The sequence below is a fragment of the Eurosta solidaginis genome, chromosome 2, assembly GCF_040869045.1.
Source record: "Eurosta solidaginis isolate ZX-2024a chromosome 2, ASM4086904v1, whole genome shotgun sequence".
NCBI lineage: Eukaryota > Metazoa > Arthropoda > Insecta > Diptera > Tephritidae > Eurosta > Eurosta solidaginis.
In genome coordinates this window covers 152,458,024-152,472,472 of record NC_090320.1, presented here as the reverse complement: position 1 = coordinate 152,472,472, position 14,449 = coordinate 152,458,024, and the positions used below count along the sequence as shown (strand labels likewise).

Genomic DNA, 14,449 nt, shown 5'->3' with positions numbered 1-14,449 from the left:
TTTTAATTGATTTCATTATGCCATAAATGAGGATGAAGTCTTCAAAAATGGCTGCTGCGATTGTTTTTGCTGTCTTATCAGGGATTGATATTGTAACTAGGTATTTGCTTAAGTCGCACATAATGGTAACCGCGAACCTATTCCCATTATTCGACTCGGGCAAAGGTCCTATTGTATCTATAACTACGACATCTAAAGGTTTGCAGGATGTTTTGGTATTTGGCTTGGCTTTATTCAAAAGGCATTTTTTGCAATTTTTAACGTATGTGGCAATACCACGGGTCTTACCTTTCTAATAATATTTTGTACGTATTTTTGCGTAAAGCTTTTTATTTCCGCAGTGACCTCCTGATATCGGGTCATTGTGGTAAATTTCCATTAATTTAAGTTTTTTGTCGTTGTCCGTAACTGTTTCGACAGGTTATATTAATAGTATTTTTAAATTTTTTAAAATTGAATTCCCTGTACTTTTAAAATTTGAAATAGAAAAATATTTAAATAACTGATCATCTTTTTGCTATTCTGCTTGCTTAATACTGTGTTTACCAGCTTCTTTTTCAAGCTTCAAAAGTAATTCATCTAATTGCATTATTTTGTTAGTACACACAATATTAAGTAACTCGAGTTTTTTATGTTTTAAATGCGCATATATTTTTAAATTGATTTTATCATTATCGTTGTCATGACATATTTGGCTTTTTATCCTATGGTTTTTCTTGGAAAAATTATATGAAAATTTGTCGAATACCTGTAATTTGACATTTTCTTCGTTTATGTCTTCAGCCGATTGTTGTAGTTGTTCGTGACGTTTCGTCATAGACCTCGTCTGTACCGCTAAAATTTGATTATTGGAATTTTTAAGTTCTTGAATTGAAATTCGCGATAATGCGTCTGCACCTACGTTAGATTTTCCTTTAATATATTCTATGGTAAAATTATATTCGGACAATTCCAAACGGATTCTGGAAAGTTTCGACGACGGATCTTTCATATTAAATAGATAAACTAGTGGACGATGATCTGATTTAACTTTGAAGTGAGTGCCATAAATTTATGCACGAAATTGCTTTATTGCAAAATATATTGCCAAAGTTCTAATTCTATTATTGCTTTATTTTGTTCCGATTTGCTAAAGGATTTTGAAGCAAAACAGATTGGCAAGTCGTTACAATTATGATTTTGACTCAGTATCGCACCACAACCTAACTTTGAAGCATCAACTGTAATTAAAAATTCTTTTGTGAAATCTGGATATTGTAATAGTTTTGGAGAAATCAGAATTTTTCTTAGTTCTTCGAAAGCTAATTCACATGCCGTATCCCAATTAAATTCAACCTTTTTTCTACTCAAACGATTCAATGGAGCTGCTAAAGAAGCGAAATTTGGAATGAATCTCCTATAATAATTTTCAAATGCCACGAATCTTCGGAAAGCATCTTTATCGCGTGGCTTAGGATACATTTTAATTGCTTCAATTTTTGAATCGTCTGGTAGCAAACCATTTGCTGAGCATTTATGCCCTAAGAAAGTTACTTCAGGTCGAAGAAAATTACATTTTTTTGGGTTAAGTCGCAAGTTGAACTTCCTACAGGTTTCGGAAACTTTTTTAGATTATTGAGATGATGTGCTCCGCTACATCCAATTACTATTATATCGTCTACATACATAAAGGCTTGGTTGGGTGAAATACCAGAAAATGCAATTGACATCATTCTTGAAAATGAATTTGGAGCCACGTTTAGACCAAATGGTAACATCTTCCATCGAAAAGCTCCGCGGTCAGTACTAAAAGATGTTATGTCTCTTGAATCTTTGTGAAGTGGAATTTGGTGAAAACCCGAAAAAAGATCTAAAGTAGAAAAGAATTTCGCACGGCCAAGGTTATCCAAAATATCGTCTACACGTGCCAAAGGAAATTTATCGCCAATTAACTTTTTATTTACAGCCCTAAAGTCAACGCACATTCTATACGATTTTTGGCCATTTAGGTATTTTTTCGGTACCAAAATCAAGGGACTGTTATAATTCGAACAACTATTTTCGATCAGATCGTTTTCCAATAATTTATTAACCTGTTTATTTATTTCTTTGCGTTGAGAATACGGTAGGCGGTAAATTTTAATGTATACTGGCGTCGTATCGTTTAGTCTTAGTTTTTCTTCATAAAAATTGTTTATTTTCAATTTATCATTGTCTAGCGCAAAAATATCGGAATATTGTAAACATAAGTTAATAAGCTTATTTTCAGCATAATTAGGTATTTGTTTTTCTAAAATGCTTTTAAGTTCTTTGATACGACTATCTTGTTTTACTGGGTTATTGATTTTATAAACGTTATAATTAGAAAGTTTTTCGGTTTGAATGTTGCAGTTGTTTACGTATTTTACGCTATGTGTGGTGTTTATTACTTTAGTGATAGGATTACTAGTATCAACTATAAACTTCGCTGTGAAAACACCGTCAGAAATCTGTTGAGAATCCACGAAAAGTGGTTCTGAGTCTTTTTCCAAGGCGAAAATTCTATACACTTCGCAACGAGGCGGTACAACAAATGTATCGCTTTCCATTCCGTGAAGGATGGGAAGTGCGATCTTTTCATTGCCTATCCAGAAGGAAATGCAATTTGGTGCATAGCTGATATCGCATTTATTTGTTTTTAGGAAATCCTTACCAAGTATTCCATCTGATGGAATGTTGAAATCATTGTCTACCATGTGCAAAGTATGTTTGATATAAAAATTTGAAAAGTGTAAGTTAGTTGTAAAAGTACCTAATGTAGAAACTGTATCTGTAGTTACTCCAGTAATATTAATTGTATCATTGTTATTAATTGACAAATTTTTATTAAGAGAAGAAATTTTAATTAACGAAATGTCGGCTTGTGTATCGACTAGAAATGTACAAAATTTGTTAGAACCAGTAATATTTATTTGTATAAAATCGGAATAATTTAAGTTAAGACAATAAACGTTTTTAGAAGAAAAACTGTGTGCTGAATCAGTTAGTAATTTGTCTCGTCCTCCCTCAGTGTTCGCTCCTGAGGGGCTTCCCTGTTTAAAGCCCGGACACTTGCATTTCTTCTACGGTTCTAGTTATTATTGCTAGTACGACTATTGCTGCTGTTATTATTATTAGGCTGATTCCGATTTCCGCCGCCGGAATGGAAATTTTGCCTTTGATTGCCGCGATTGAAGTTGTTGCCATAGTTACTGTTGCTAAAAATGGTCTATTTTGTCTATAATTGTTAAAGTTGCGACTTTGATTTTGGAAGTTTCGACCTCGGTTATTACTTTGAAAATTTCTAAAATTGTTATTGTTCCGCGCCCTAAATACAAAAACTTAGCGTTCTTTTATTTCATTTGATTGCTCTACAATCAGTTTAGCTACTACGTCCTTGGAATCAGAAAAATTGGTTGAAGCGAGGATTGATTTGACTAAACTGGTTTTTGCGTTCAATCGGCAAACGTTAACTGTTTGCTCGATGGCCATTTCATGGGCTTTGGCCTGAGTAATCCCTTCGATAATGAGCGAACGCTCTAAAGCATCAGACAATTCCTCGACGCGTTTTGCAAAATCGGTGTAATTATTATTATTAATTTGCAAAGCTGCAATTTTTCCGGCCACAACTTTGGAGTTTTCGGGTTTTATGCGGTTACGTAGTGCTATTTTTATATCATTAACTGAGAGTATTTGAGTTGGTATTGCTTCTCGAGCTTTACCATCGAGTTTGGATTTAATATATGAAATAAAAATGCCAGTTAAATTTTCATCGACAAATTGTTCGATTAACTCAATTTTATTAATGAAAGATTCGAGACCCATAATTTTCACGCATATATTTTCACGCTATAATTTTCGCGCATAATACCAGCACACATGCTGATAAACGTCCTTTTTTCTTCAGGAGTCGCCATATTTGTATCGGAATTAGGAGGATTTGAAATATTTGTTTCGGGCAATTCCTCAAATCCGTGAAATTCTACGGACAAAGAAAGTCTAACAACAAGGTTTTTGATTGTACTGGGCGAATATGTGGTTGAGCCTTCGGAAACTGGGCTTTTAAAATCAAGATTTTCGGAATCGGAACTTTCGGAATTAAAATTTTTGGAATTGGAATCTGAATTTTTGGAATTTTCGGAATCTGAGTCTTGTTCTGAAATTCTGGGAACTACTTTTTGGTTTCTAAGAAACATATGTAGTAGGAAGCAAAGAAGAAATATTTAAACTGATTAAAGTCGAATTTGTAGAAATTGCTTACGAAAATTTAATAGAAATAGAAATTGAATTGAATGTTGATGTGAAATTGAAAGAATTATCCGGCAATTTAATGAAATTCTGAATATTTAATGATAAATTGAATGTATATTGAAGTAATTTAATTTAATTTGATTTCAAAGGAAAGTATTTTATTTTGGTATAAGGACTTGGCTGTTGATAACGGACGCACCGCTTTATTAAAACGATCTCAATGTGTTTGTGTTATTACGGACGCACCGTTTTTATTAAAATTGTATGGTTTTGTTTTTATAGATACGGGCGCACCGCATCTTTTCAAATTTGTAATACGAATATCCTCGGACGCACCGGGATTACAAAAATTTCATTGGTTTTGTACGGAACCACCGTTTACGCAAAAAAAATCTTTTTGGTTATTTACGGAACCACCGCTTTATGCAAAGAAAATTATGTATGTTTGTTTACGGACGCACCGTATTTCCAAAAAAATCAAAATCTCATATTTGTGTTGCCATGAGAGGTTGGCAAAATAAATTGTTACACTTGAAACGTAAGTACGTATATGGGGTAGTTGGGCAAAAACCAAAAAAAAAAGATTTTATAATGAAAATGTTACAAAGTTATGTTTTTGTGAAAGTTTACAATGATTAAAATTTTTATAAATTGGATTAGAATCAACGAGATTAAATTTTTACATATTTATGAAGTTGTGATTAAAACAGTTGAAATATACTGAATGTGAAAAAGTCGAAAAAAGAATCTTATTTGATTAGATGCATTAATTGGAAAATTTTAGGTTTGGTTTTGTCCAACTGTGACCCATATTAATTAAAAAATTCATTAAAAATTTTTATAAATGTATTTGTGTTGTGCTTTTCTCATTTTTTTTTGTATTTTTTTGTAATGTTTTAATAATTATTTTTGTTGTTTACGGCCTTTGAATTATAACTTTTTAAATATAAACGAGCTCTAGGCCAAATATTTGTATATTCTTAATAAAACACAATACGTGAATTTTTGATATACAATTATATTATTTAATTTGTCGATATTTCGACTTCAGTCTGAAGTCATCATCAGGACTAGGTACGAAAAGAACAAACATACATATTAAAATCATAAAAATACACATTTGCACAAGTACAGAACTTACATTTTTGAATGCAATATGTCGACTAGTGTAACAAAAATATAAGTTTACGAACAGTGCAAAGCAAATAACCATAAAATGTAAATAACACACAGCCGTTATCATAAACAAAAAATGAACATAAGCAGAAAGTTATCTAAATGAGTAGTGAGCGCCGCTCAAGTGATATCAGCTGCAGCCTGCAGGTGAACTCTTTGGGTTCCCCAGCATCCCCCGTCATAGCAGACATTGTAATGGAAGAATTACTGGAGAAATTTGAAGATGACTCCCCTTATAAGCCACGTTTGCTTACCAAATACGTCGATGACCTTTTCGCAATTGTGAAAACTGATACGGTGGAAGAATTGCTAAATATTTTAAATGGATACAACAGGAGTATTAAATTTACAATTGAGGTGGAGAAGGACGGAAAACTACCGTTTCTCGATACTCTTATTATAAAAAAGAATAACCAATTATGTTTTGATTGGTATAAAAAACCTACCGCGTCAGGTAGATTAATTAACTTTAATTCTAAACATGACAAATCTACAATAGTCAATACGGCCAGAAATTTTATCAACAGAGTTCTCTCGATCAGCGATGAAGTTTATCATAAAGAAAACATTAAAATAGTAATAAATGTTCTAGAAAATAATGAATTTCCTTCACGCATAATAAAAGACTTTATAAGAGATTATTATAAGAAACCCACTGCGAGGAAAAATGCCGAAAATAATAAAATATATAAATCGACTACATATGTGTCAGGCCTGTCTAACAGAATAAAATATTCAAATATTTATGACAAAGAGAAATATAATTTAGCCTTTACCTACACTAATACGTTGCGACAAATTTTCAGTAATACCAAGAGTAGAATAGATAAATATGAGAAATCGGACTTGATATATAAAATTCTATGTAATGGTGACGGGTCCCACGTATGCGACAAAGTATATGTGGGGACTACTAAATCGAAACTAAAAACGAGGATTTCCGGACATAAAACGAATATTAAAAATCGCATCAACCCTAATGATGGCAAAACGGCGCTAACACAGCATTGCAGAGAAACTGGACACTCTCCCAATTTAGAAAATGTAGAAATTCTACAGCAAGAGAGGAATTACAACAAACGCTACATATTAGAGATGCTGCACATAATAAATACACCCAGCGACAAACGCATGAACTTCAAATCTGATACAATTGGTATTGCCTCTGCCTTTAGGCAGCTGATCAACAACAACAACAATAATAGATAAGAGCATCTCCCACTGTTTACCAAAGAGTTCACCTGCAGGCTGCAGCTGATATCACTTGAGCGGCGCTCACTACTCATTTAGATAACTTTCTGCTTATGTTCATTTTTTGTTTATGATAACGGCTGTGTGTTATTTACATTTTATGGTTATTTGCTTTGCACTGTTCGTAAACTTATATTTTTGTTACACTAGTCGACATATTGCATTCAAAAATGTAAGTTCTGTACTTGTGCAAATGTGTATTTTTATGATTTTAATATGTATGTTTGTTCTTTTCGTACCTAGTCCTGATGATGACTTCAGACTGAAGTCGAAATATCGACAAATTAAATAATATAATTGTATATCAAAAATTCACGTATTGTGTTTTATTAAGAATATACAAATATTTGGCCTAGAGCTCGTTTATATTTAAAAAGTTATGTTTTAATAATAATAATAATAATAAATTTTGTTTGAAAATAGTAATAGGAATTACATAGGTGATGTTTATTTATAGGAAAAGTTAATTATAATATAGTAAAGTGATGGGATAGTATGAAAATTTAAAACTACAATCTTTTTAAAGAACAAGTTGAAAGAGAATTTTAATAATCTACTTTTGTTTTCTGAACACTGTGCGCCATACCCGTACTGGAAATTTTTCTGCTGCTGCTGTTGTCCGCTGCCAGTATGTAGTTATTTTATATTGTTAAGCTGATTGCCTTCTCTGCTGGCGTTCTGCTGCTGGTTTTCAGCGTTATGTATATAGCTGTAAATATTGATGGCGTGGCTTGCCTATGACCGTTATGTACAGTTCTTGGTTATGGTACACATATATATATTTTTGGACCGTTATGCCTCTACGATTTGGAGGTACAGTGCTACACGAGCGTATTAATGCCGTTTTAATTTGTTCAAAATTTAACAAAAGTTTTATGTTTGTCTTTTAATATTACCTCCGTTGCATGTTAAGTAGTTTTAGTTTTTACTTTTGGTATTATTTCCGTGTTTGTTAATTATATGAATTACCTCTGCTTTTGTAAATGTTGTAGATTGTTCTTTATTAATTTATTTTTATTATATCCGTATTAATTTTAAAAAAATTGTCCGTCTCTTTTTATTTTACGTAGTATTATCTCTGCATAAGTTAAATTAAAATTTCAATATTAGTTTGTTTGTATTATATTCGTAGTTTGCGTAGCTGCACTGTAACTATTGCCAATTAAACGACATTGCACCAATATGTGTACGTATGTAGAAAATTTTAAGAATGTCTCTTTTTTTTTTGTAGACAAATTTCTAATTGATTTGCTTTTTCAGCAATTTTTTGTAAAATTTTTAATATTTTTATATTTTTTTTGTAAAGTTTTTCACGTTTTTACATCTTTTTTTGTATGGGTTTTTGAATGTTTTTTAATTTTTTTTTGTAGTGTTTGCCTTGTCGGCCACCGTGGTGTGATGGTGGCGTGCTCCGCCTATCACACCGTATGCCCTGGGTTCAACTCCCGGGCAAAGCAACATCAAAATTTTAGAAATAAGATTTTTCAATTAGAAGAAAATTTTTCTAAGCGGGGTCGCCCCTCGGCAGTGTCTGGCAAGCGCTCCGATTGTATTTCTGCCATGAAAAGCTCTCAGTGAAAACTCATCTGCCTTGCAGATGCCGTTCGGAGTCGGCATAAAACATGTAGGTCCCGTCCGGCCCATTTGTAGGGAAAAATCAAGAGGAGCACGACGCAAATTGGAAGAGAAGCTCGGCCTTAGATCTCTTCGGAGGTTATCGCGCCTTACATTTTTTTTTTTTTTTTAGTGTTTGCCTAAATTTTGTATTTTTTTGTAATTTTTATAGTTTTTTAAAGAACATTTTTTTGTGTAGTTTTGTTTTTTTTTTAATTTTTTTAATTTTTTTTTGATAGATATTTGCAGTTTTATATTTTTTTTGGTTTTATGATTTTTTGTAGATTTTTTTTGTAAATTAAATTTTAATTCTTTAGATAACATTTTTTTGTTTAATTAATTTTTAATAAATTTTTGATTTTAGGGTTTTAGCCTTTTAACTTTTTAAGATTTTAAGCTTTTTTTTTTCTCTTTTTGATTTTTAGTTTTTAAGAGGCCTGCCTCTTCACGCCTATGGCCGCCATTGCAGGGCCTGGCGTCACGGTCGCCATTTAAGGCGCCCATCGTGGACACCATGAAATTTGTTGTTCACACACACACTCGCTGCTTTATACACCCACACTTACTTTTGGCTTTAGTTTCTTCTTAAATAAATGTTTGTTTTGATTTTGTTAAGTTTAATTTTTTTTATTTAAAAAAGTTTGTTCTTTACACGTTTAGGTCTTAGTTGCGCACTAGTTTTTAGTTGCTGCCTTTAACTTAGATTTTAGATTTTTCTCTATCCATTCGCGTGTGTAAAAGTTGCCGGTTCCATCTAAACTGTCAAATATACCCACGCTGCGTTGCCATTTTTCATATAGCTGAATGCAATTGCCACTGCTGAGTGCAATTGGCATTGCTGTTCAGCAACAGCTGACAGCGATGCCACTTGCACGCAGGGGTGTGTTTTTGCGTAAAGGCGGGTAACGCAGTGCGGTTATATCAGCCCATGTGTGTAGTTGTTGTTTTTGCATGCGGAGCCATTGAAGGGCTTTGCCACGCAGTCTCTCTGGAAGGGTTGGGAGGAGTTGATCTGGCTTAATCAGATAACATTCTGCCAGTTCCTCAATCCTTTCCAGGAAGTCGTATAATGTGTCGCCTCCAGCGTAATGTACATCCCAGCGGCGAACTGTGTTCATGACTTCCGTGTTACTTATGCCGCCCTGCTCGCGCTGGGGGATATTGCTTTGATTGTGACGGCCGGCGTGGTGTTTTGCGTAGATGGACTGGCCTGGCCTCTTCGGCGGCAATCTCCATCTCTACCTCTCTCAAACGATTTTCTGTTGATTTACGCCCTCGTAGGTCTCGGACGTACGCTCTGCTGCGCAATTCGGCGACGGTATGTCCTTCGGTGTAGATTCGATAGCATTTGCATTCTTCGATTAGCCTCTCCTTCTTCAGCAGGTAAATCCAGCCTAGAGAGCCGACGTTCAGCGTGGTGGTGGTGGTTCCGCTTGTCTTGGTATTGATTGTTGGTTGTGTGTTCGATGAACCCGTTTCTATAGTGTTGGTGCTCTCGTTGGTTTTGGCACAGTCGCCTGAGGACACGGGTCCCTGCTCGGGCGCCATTTATGAGGTGGGTTTGGTCAAAGGCTGAGGTATGCTCAAGTCAATCCAGAGTCGGATGGAGGTCCCACTTCCCCAATAAATACGCAGTAAATTAGTGTTTTTATTTCGAACGCACACACACACGCGGCTCTCAGGCTAAAATATCCACAACCTTGTATCCAGGAGAGAGAGAGAGAGAGAGAGATGTTCACTAGGTAGTGTCGCTGACAATATAGTGTAACCCAAGGACGACGGCTCTCCACAGTGAGAGGGAGATAGAGTGCTAGCTAAGCGGTGGCTGAGATGGTGAAGACGACGGTGGCTCTCGTTAAGGGGTGATAACGGCGGTAGTAATGACGGCGGTAGTTAGGATCACGCCCGAAGAGAGAGTACTGAGTTACGGTGGCTCTCACCAAATAGCTATGACGACGGGTGGCTAGACTTCGGGATGGGATATCCGAGGATCGGGATCGTGGTACCTACGGCGAAGTGTCGATTAGTGAGATTTTACTGACTAATTGGACTAACTACAATATATTGGCTCGGGTATTCGACTAGGGTAATGGGGAGTTTGTCCCGCCGCAGGCGTTGGGACGTGTTCCCCTCTTACCTGATCCGTATATCCGTGCATTACCCTTCCCCTGAGTAATAGGGGGGGGGGGGGGGGGTGAGCCCCGTCTTACTCAGAGGAGATGATGACAAAATATTAGGGTTGACCAATAGGCCGGGAGGGGAAGTACCATCGGCAGGACCGACCTTGTAACTTTACTCCCCGTCGACCAAAGGGAGTCCCTGGAATATGTGTTAGGGTTGCCCAATAGGCCGGGGGGAAGTACCATCGGCAGAACCGACCTTGTAACTTTACCCCCCGTCGACCCAAAGGGAGTCCGTAGAATATATTTATATTGGCTCGGGTAGTCTGCAGGGTAGTGGGGGAATCCGCCCCGCCACTGGCGTTGGGACGGGTTTCCTTTCTACCCGAGAAGGCTGCTCGTGCTTTATCTTTCCAGTGAGTAATAAGGGGTGTAAATCCCGTCTTATTCACCGGAAATGTGGGTAAACCGACAGGGCGTCCGATAGGCAGGGGGGCGTACCATCGGTGGAACCGACCTTGTAACGCACCCTCCTAACCCAAAGGGCACCCCTTGTCGATCGCCAATGGCGGACGGCACGCACTTCACTTACAAATCATTTTATTCATATGCAACTATGAACACATTGGGAATTATGCTTACATTGTCGCGCACAGCGCGCACGAATGAAAATTCCCAAGCATTGTGCGTTCACCATCGCTGGCTTGCCTTGTGCTTGCGCGATGGTTGTTGGGCCAGTATGTATGTATATGTATGTATGTCGGTACATACAATACTAGGGGCGGGCAGTAAATGGAAAATATAATGTTAGGGGTGGGAGCTAAAAGGGAAATAGATATTGTGGCGTAGCATTTGCTACGTTACACATTATTATTCAGGTAATCGAGAAGTTGGTCTTTAACGATTTTCTCTAAAATCTTTTCATTACTAGGCAACGTATTAATAGGCCGTATTTCCTCTGTTTTTTCAGTCCCTTTAGCTTTTTCAACTGGTATCACTGTCGATGTTTTCCAGCATGCTGGGCCTACACCTTTTGTAAAGCTCTCATTGATAATACATGTATATGCGTATCCCAAATATTCTATAATGTGTTTATAAACACCTTCTGATACCAGTTTTTTTCCTCCATACTTATTTTTTAAGTTAGCTGCTGTTCGCAAGAGCTGTTAAACATTTATTTGCTTCAGTTCAAAAACACTTCCCCTAATATCCTATGTGGCTTCATCTGTTGTAGCTTGTTCAATGGTATTACATATTGTTGTGATGCTCTCGACAAAGAACTGATTCAATTGGGCCGCGATATCGGGGTCTACTTCAATGACTGTACTATTTATTACTATACGTTTTACTTGGGCTGTGTCATTACTCATGTTTATGGCATCTTTAAGTCATTTCCACTGTCTGGACGGCAGACATCGGTGCAATTCAGCAACGTAACACCTAAACCCAGAATAATAAGACAAGGGATGACACAAAGTGATGTCACATCCCCGCCTATGTTTAATTTCGAGGCGCCCTTCGCCACCTTACTCCTTACTATTTTATCGTACAAAGATGACTGCATGGTGTGGGCAACAGGTCCCGGCACACCCACTGATGAGCTATACAATAAAATAAACGACTATATCCCATTATCGCCAACCGAATTCTCGGCGACCTTGTTTAAAACGTGGACAAGACAAATGTTGATCATATTGGACATACACGTCGATGACCCACTGTCTTACATTCAAAAATATTGGGTGTGATGTTCGATAAGGATTAACATTTTGGCGAGCATGCATCCGCAACTGTCTCTTCAATGCAGATCCATAGCAAAATCTTCAAATCTCTTGCCGGCAGCATTTGGGGCAAAGATAAAGAAACGCTCATTACCACTTACAAAGCAATTCCCCGGTCGCTTGCATGATACGAGTCCTCAATACGGTTGCCGAGCTACGGGATACACACTGGAAAAAACGGCAGATCTGTCAAAATACCGCTCTGAGAACTGCTAAGGGTTGTCTTCTCGCATGCATCCGCAATTGTACCTTAAATCCAGAGCCGTTGCAAAATCCTCAAATCTCTTGCCGGCAGCACTTAGGGTAAAGATAAAGAAACGCTCATTACCACTTACAAAGCAATTCCCCTCAATATCGTCGCCGATTCTAAGGGATACACACTGGAGGAAGCTACATGCCTGTCAAAACGCTGCTCTCATAATTGCTAAGAGTTGTCTTCTTATGTTTCCAGAAAACTATATACACAATGAGGCGGGAGTACTCCCCATTAGGGAAATGGTTTTTGGGTTGAAATATTTATATCTGATTAAAAAATTAATTGATTTAATTTTAACACAACCAAAATTATTTGAATAAAAATTATTTTTTTTTTCTCTGAAAAAGTACGTTGTGTGTACGCTGTCAATCGTTCAAACATGCGTCAGCGAGAGCATTCCACTACATCAAAATGTGAAAAGGCCAGCTAGAGAAAGCACATCCCTGCAAAAATCGCGAGTACTCCATGCATGCATGTATGGAGTACTCGCTATGGACCAAGCGAGTGCTCCAAAATTAACCACAATTCATACAAAAAATATGGTCCAATTAACATTGCGATGTCCTGGGACTGGACCATATACTCCAGCTCAGCATTACATCAGAGTAATTCATGGAGTACCCACAATCCAATAAACATCGTGTAGTGAGCATAATCGTCAAAAACGATCAATGATCGGCTTACAACATGTTCGTGTAGAAACATGAGTTGGTCTATTGCTGCATTACAGTGGAGTAGAATGGTAAGTACTCCATTCAGTATGACATTGTTGACACAGTTGGACTGTGGGTACTCCATGGATTACTCTGATGTAATGCGGAGCTGGAATATATGGTCCAGTCCTAGGACATCGCAATGTTAATTGGACCATATTTTTTGTATGAATTGTGGATAATTTTGGAGCACTCGTTTGGTCCATAGCGAGTACTCCATACATGCATGCATGGAATACTCGCGATTTTTGCAGGGTATGTAAGTATATATGTATTTCCATTTTGTGTCGTTTTATTGCGGAGTCCCATACACATTTATGCAACAAAGCCGATTTGATAAAACTACCAGCTATCTTGGAGAGTGTGGCATGTTTTTTCGGGAAGAGGCCTGAGACTTACTTCAACACCTAGAAACCATATTAAAATGCAACTGCATGAGGTGCTTACGACACTATCTTTCTGGTTAGTGGTCTAGAGACCGATCTATGATTAAATATCTAGTTTATGATGAATTTTGATGCAGTAAAACAGACTGATAGAGTGAAGGAGTAAGACGAGGATATAGAGATAGACCAAGGGGAGAGATGAGAGGAAGAGCGACGCATAGAGAACGGGGGAAGGAACATAGAATAAAAGGAAGAGGAAAAAGAAGAGTGGAGTAAACACAAAAATTTCTTAAAGGTCATGCGATAAACCAAAATTAGGGTACAAAAACGTCTGCCGGATGAGATAGTATTTTTATATTTCGAATATGACAGTGAAGGATAACTACTCGTTCAGTTAATCTTTTTTATCCGTTAAGTTATCGGCGGAAACCGTTTCACATATCACAAATTCTCCTGTGCCAGTGCGTGTCCTAGAACGACTTCTGCTAAGTTGGGCTCGCCGCTCTGCACCTGATGGTCTTGGTCGTCGTTGTCTTTGATTTCGATTTCCGAAAGCAGTTCCGGTTTGTAAAGCTTCTAGTAAACTATCCATAACGCCTTCTTGAGTTTGTGTGGAATCCATATCAACGAGTGCTAATTTAAGTTGCTGCCGTTCTAATTGATCACGCAATGATTGCTCTCGGGCATCCTGTAGTCTCCGCTTTTTTTTTTCCTCATCCCGTCTATGGATATTATCTTGATGCGATTGTATAAAAGCGTCCTTGAAAGCCTTTAAATCTGTAAAAAACTCTTCCATTGAATACTTATTAGGATCAAATGCGAAATATTCCCCCAAATCTTTGTAAAGTTTTTCCATTTGAGCTTGCATTTTTCCTGAAAAGAAAATAAAAGCCGTAAGAGACAA

The 14,449-nt window shown here is 36.9% G+C and overlaps 1 protein-coding gene across 5 annotated transcripts in view; it reads right to left on the bottom strand.

The window, feature by feature from the left end:
* Positions 1 to 8,885: 8,885 nt before the first annotated feature.
* Positions 8,886 to 14,449, bottom strand: part of dia (diaphanous related formin 1) — a 506,452-nt gene continuing 500,888 nt past the window's right edge. For all 5 annotated transcript variants that reach the window (XM_067766335.1, XM_067766336.1, XM_067766334.1 and 2 more), the window contains exon 5: positions 8,886 to 14,418. In XM_067766335.1, coding sequence (XP_067622436.1) covers positions 13,940 to 14,418 — 479 coding nt within the window. In that variant the 3' untranslated portion in view covers positions 8,886 to 13,939. The remainder of the gene's footprint in view (positions 14,419 to 14,449) is intronic.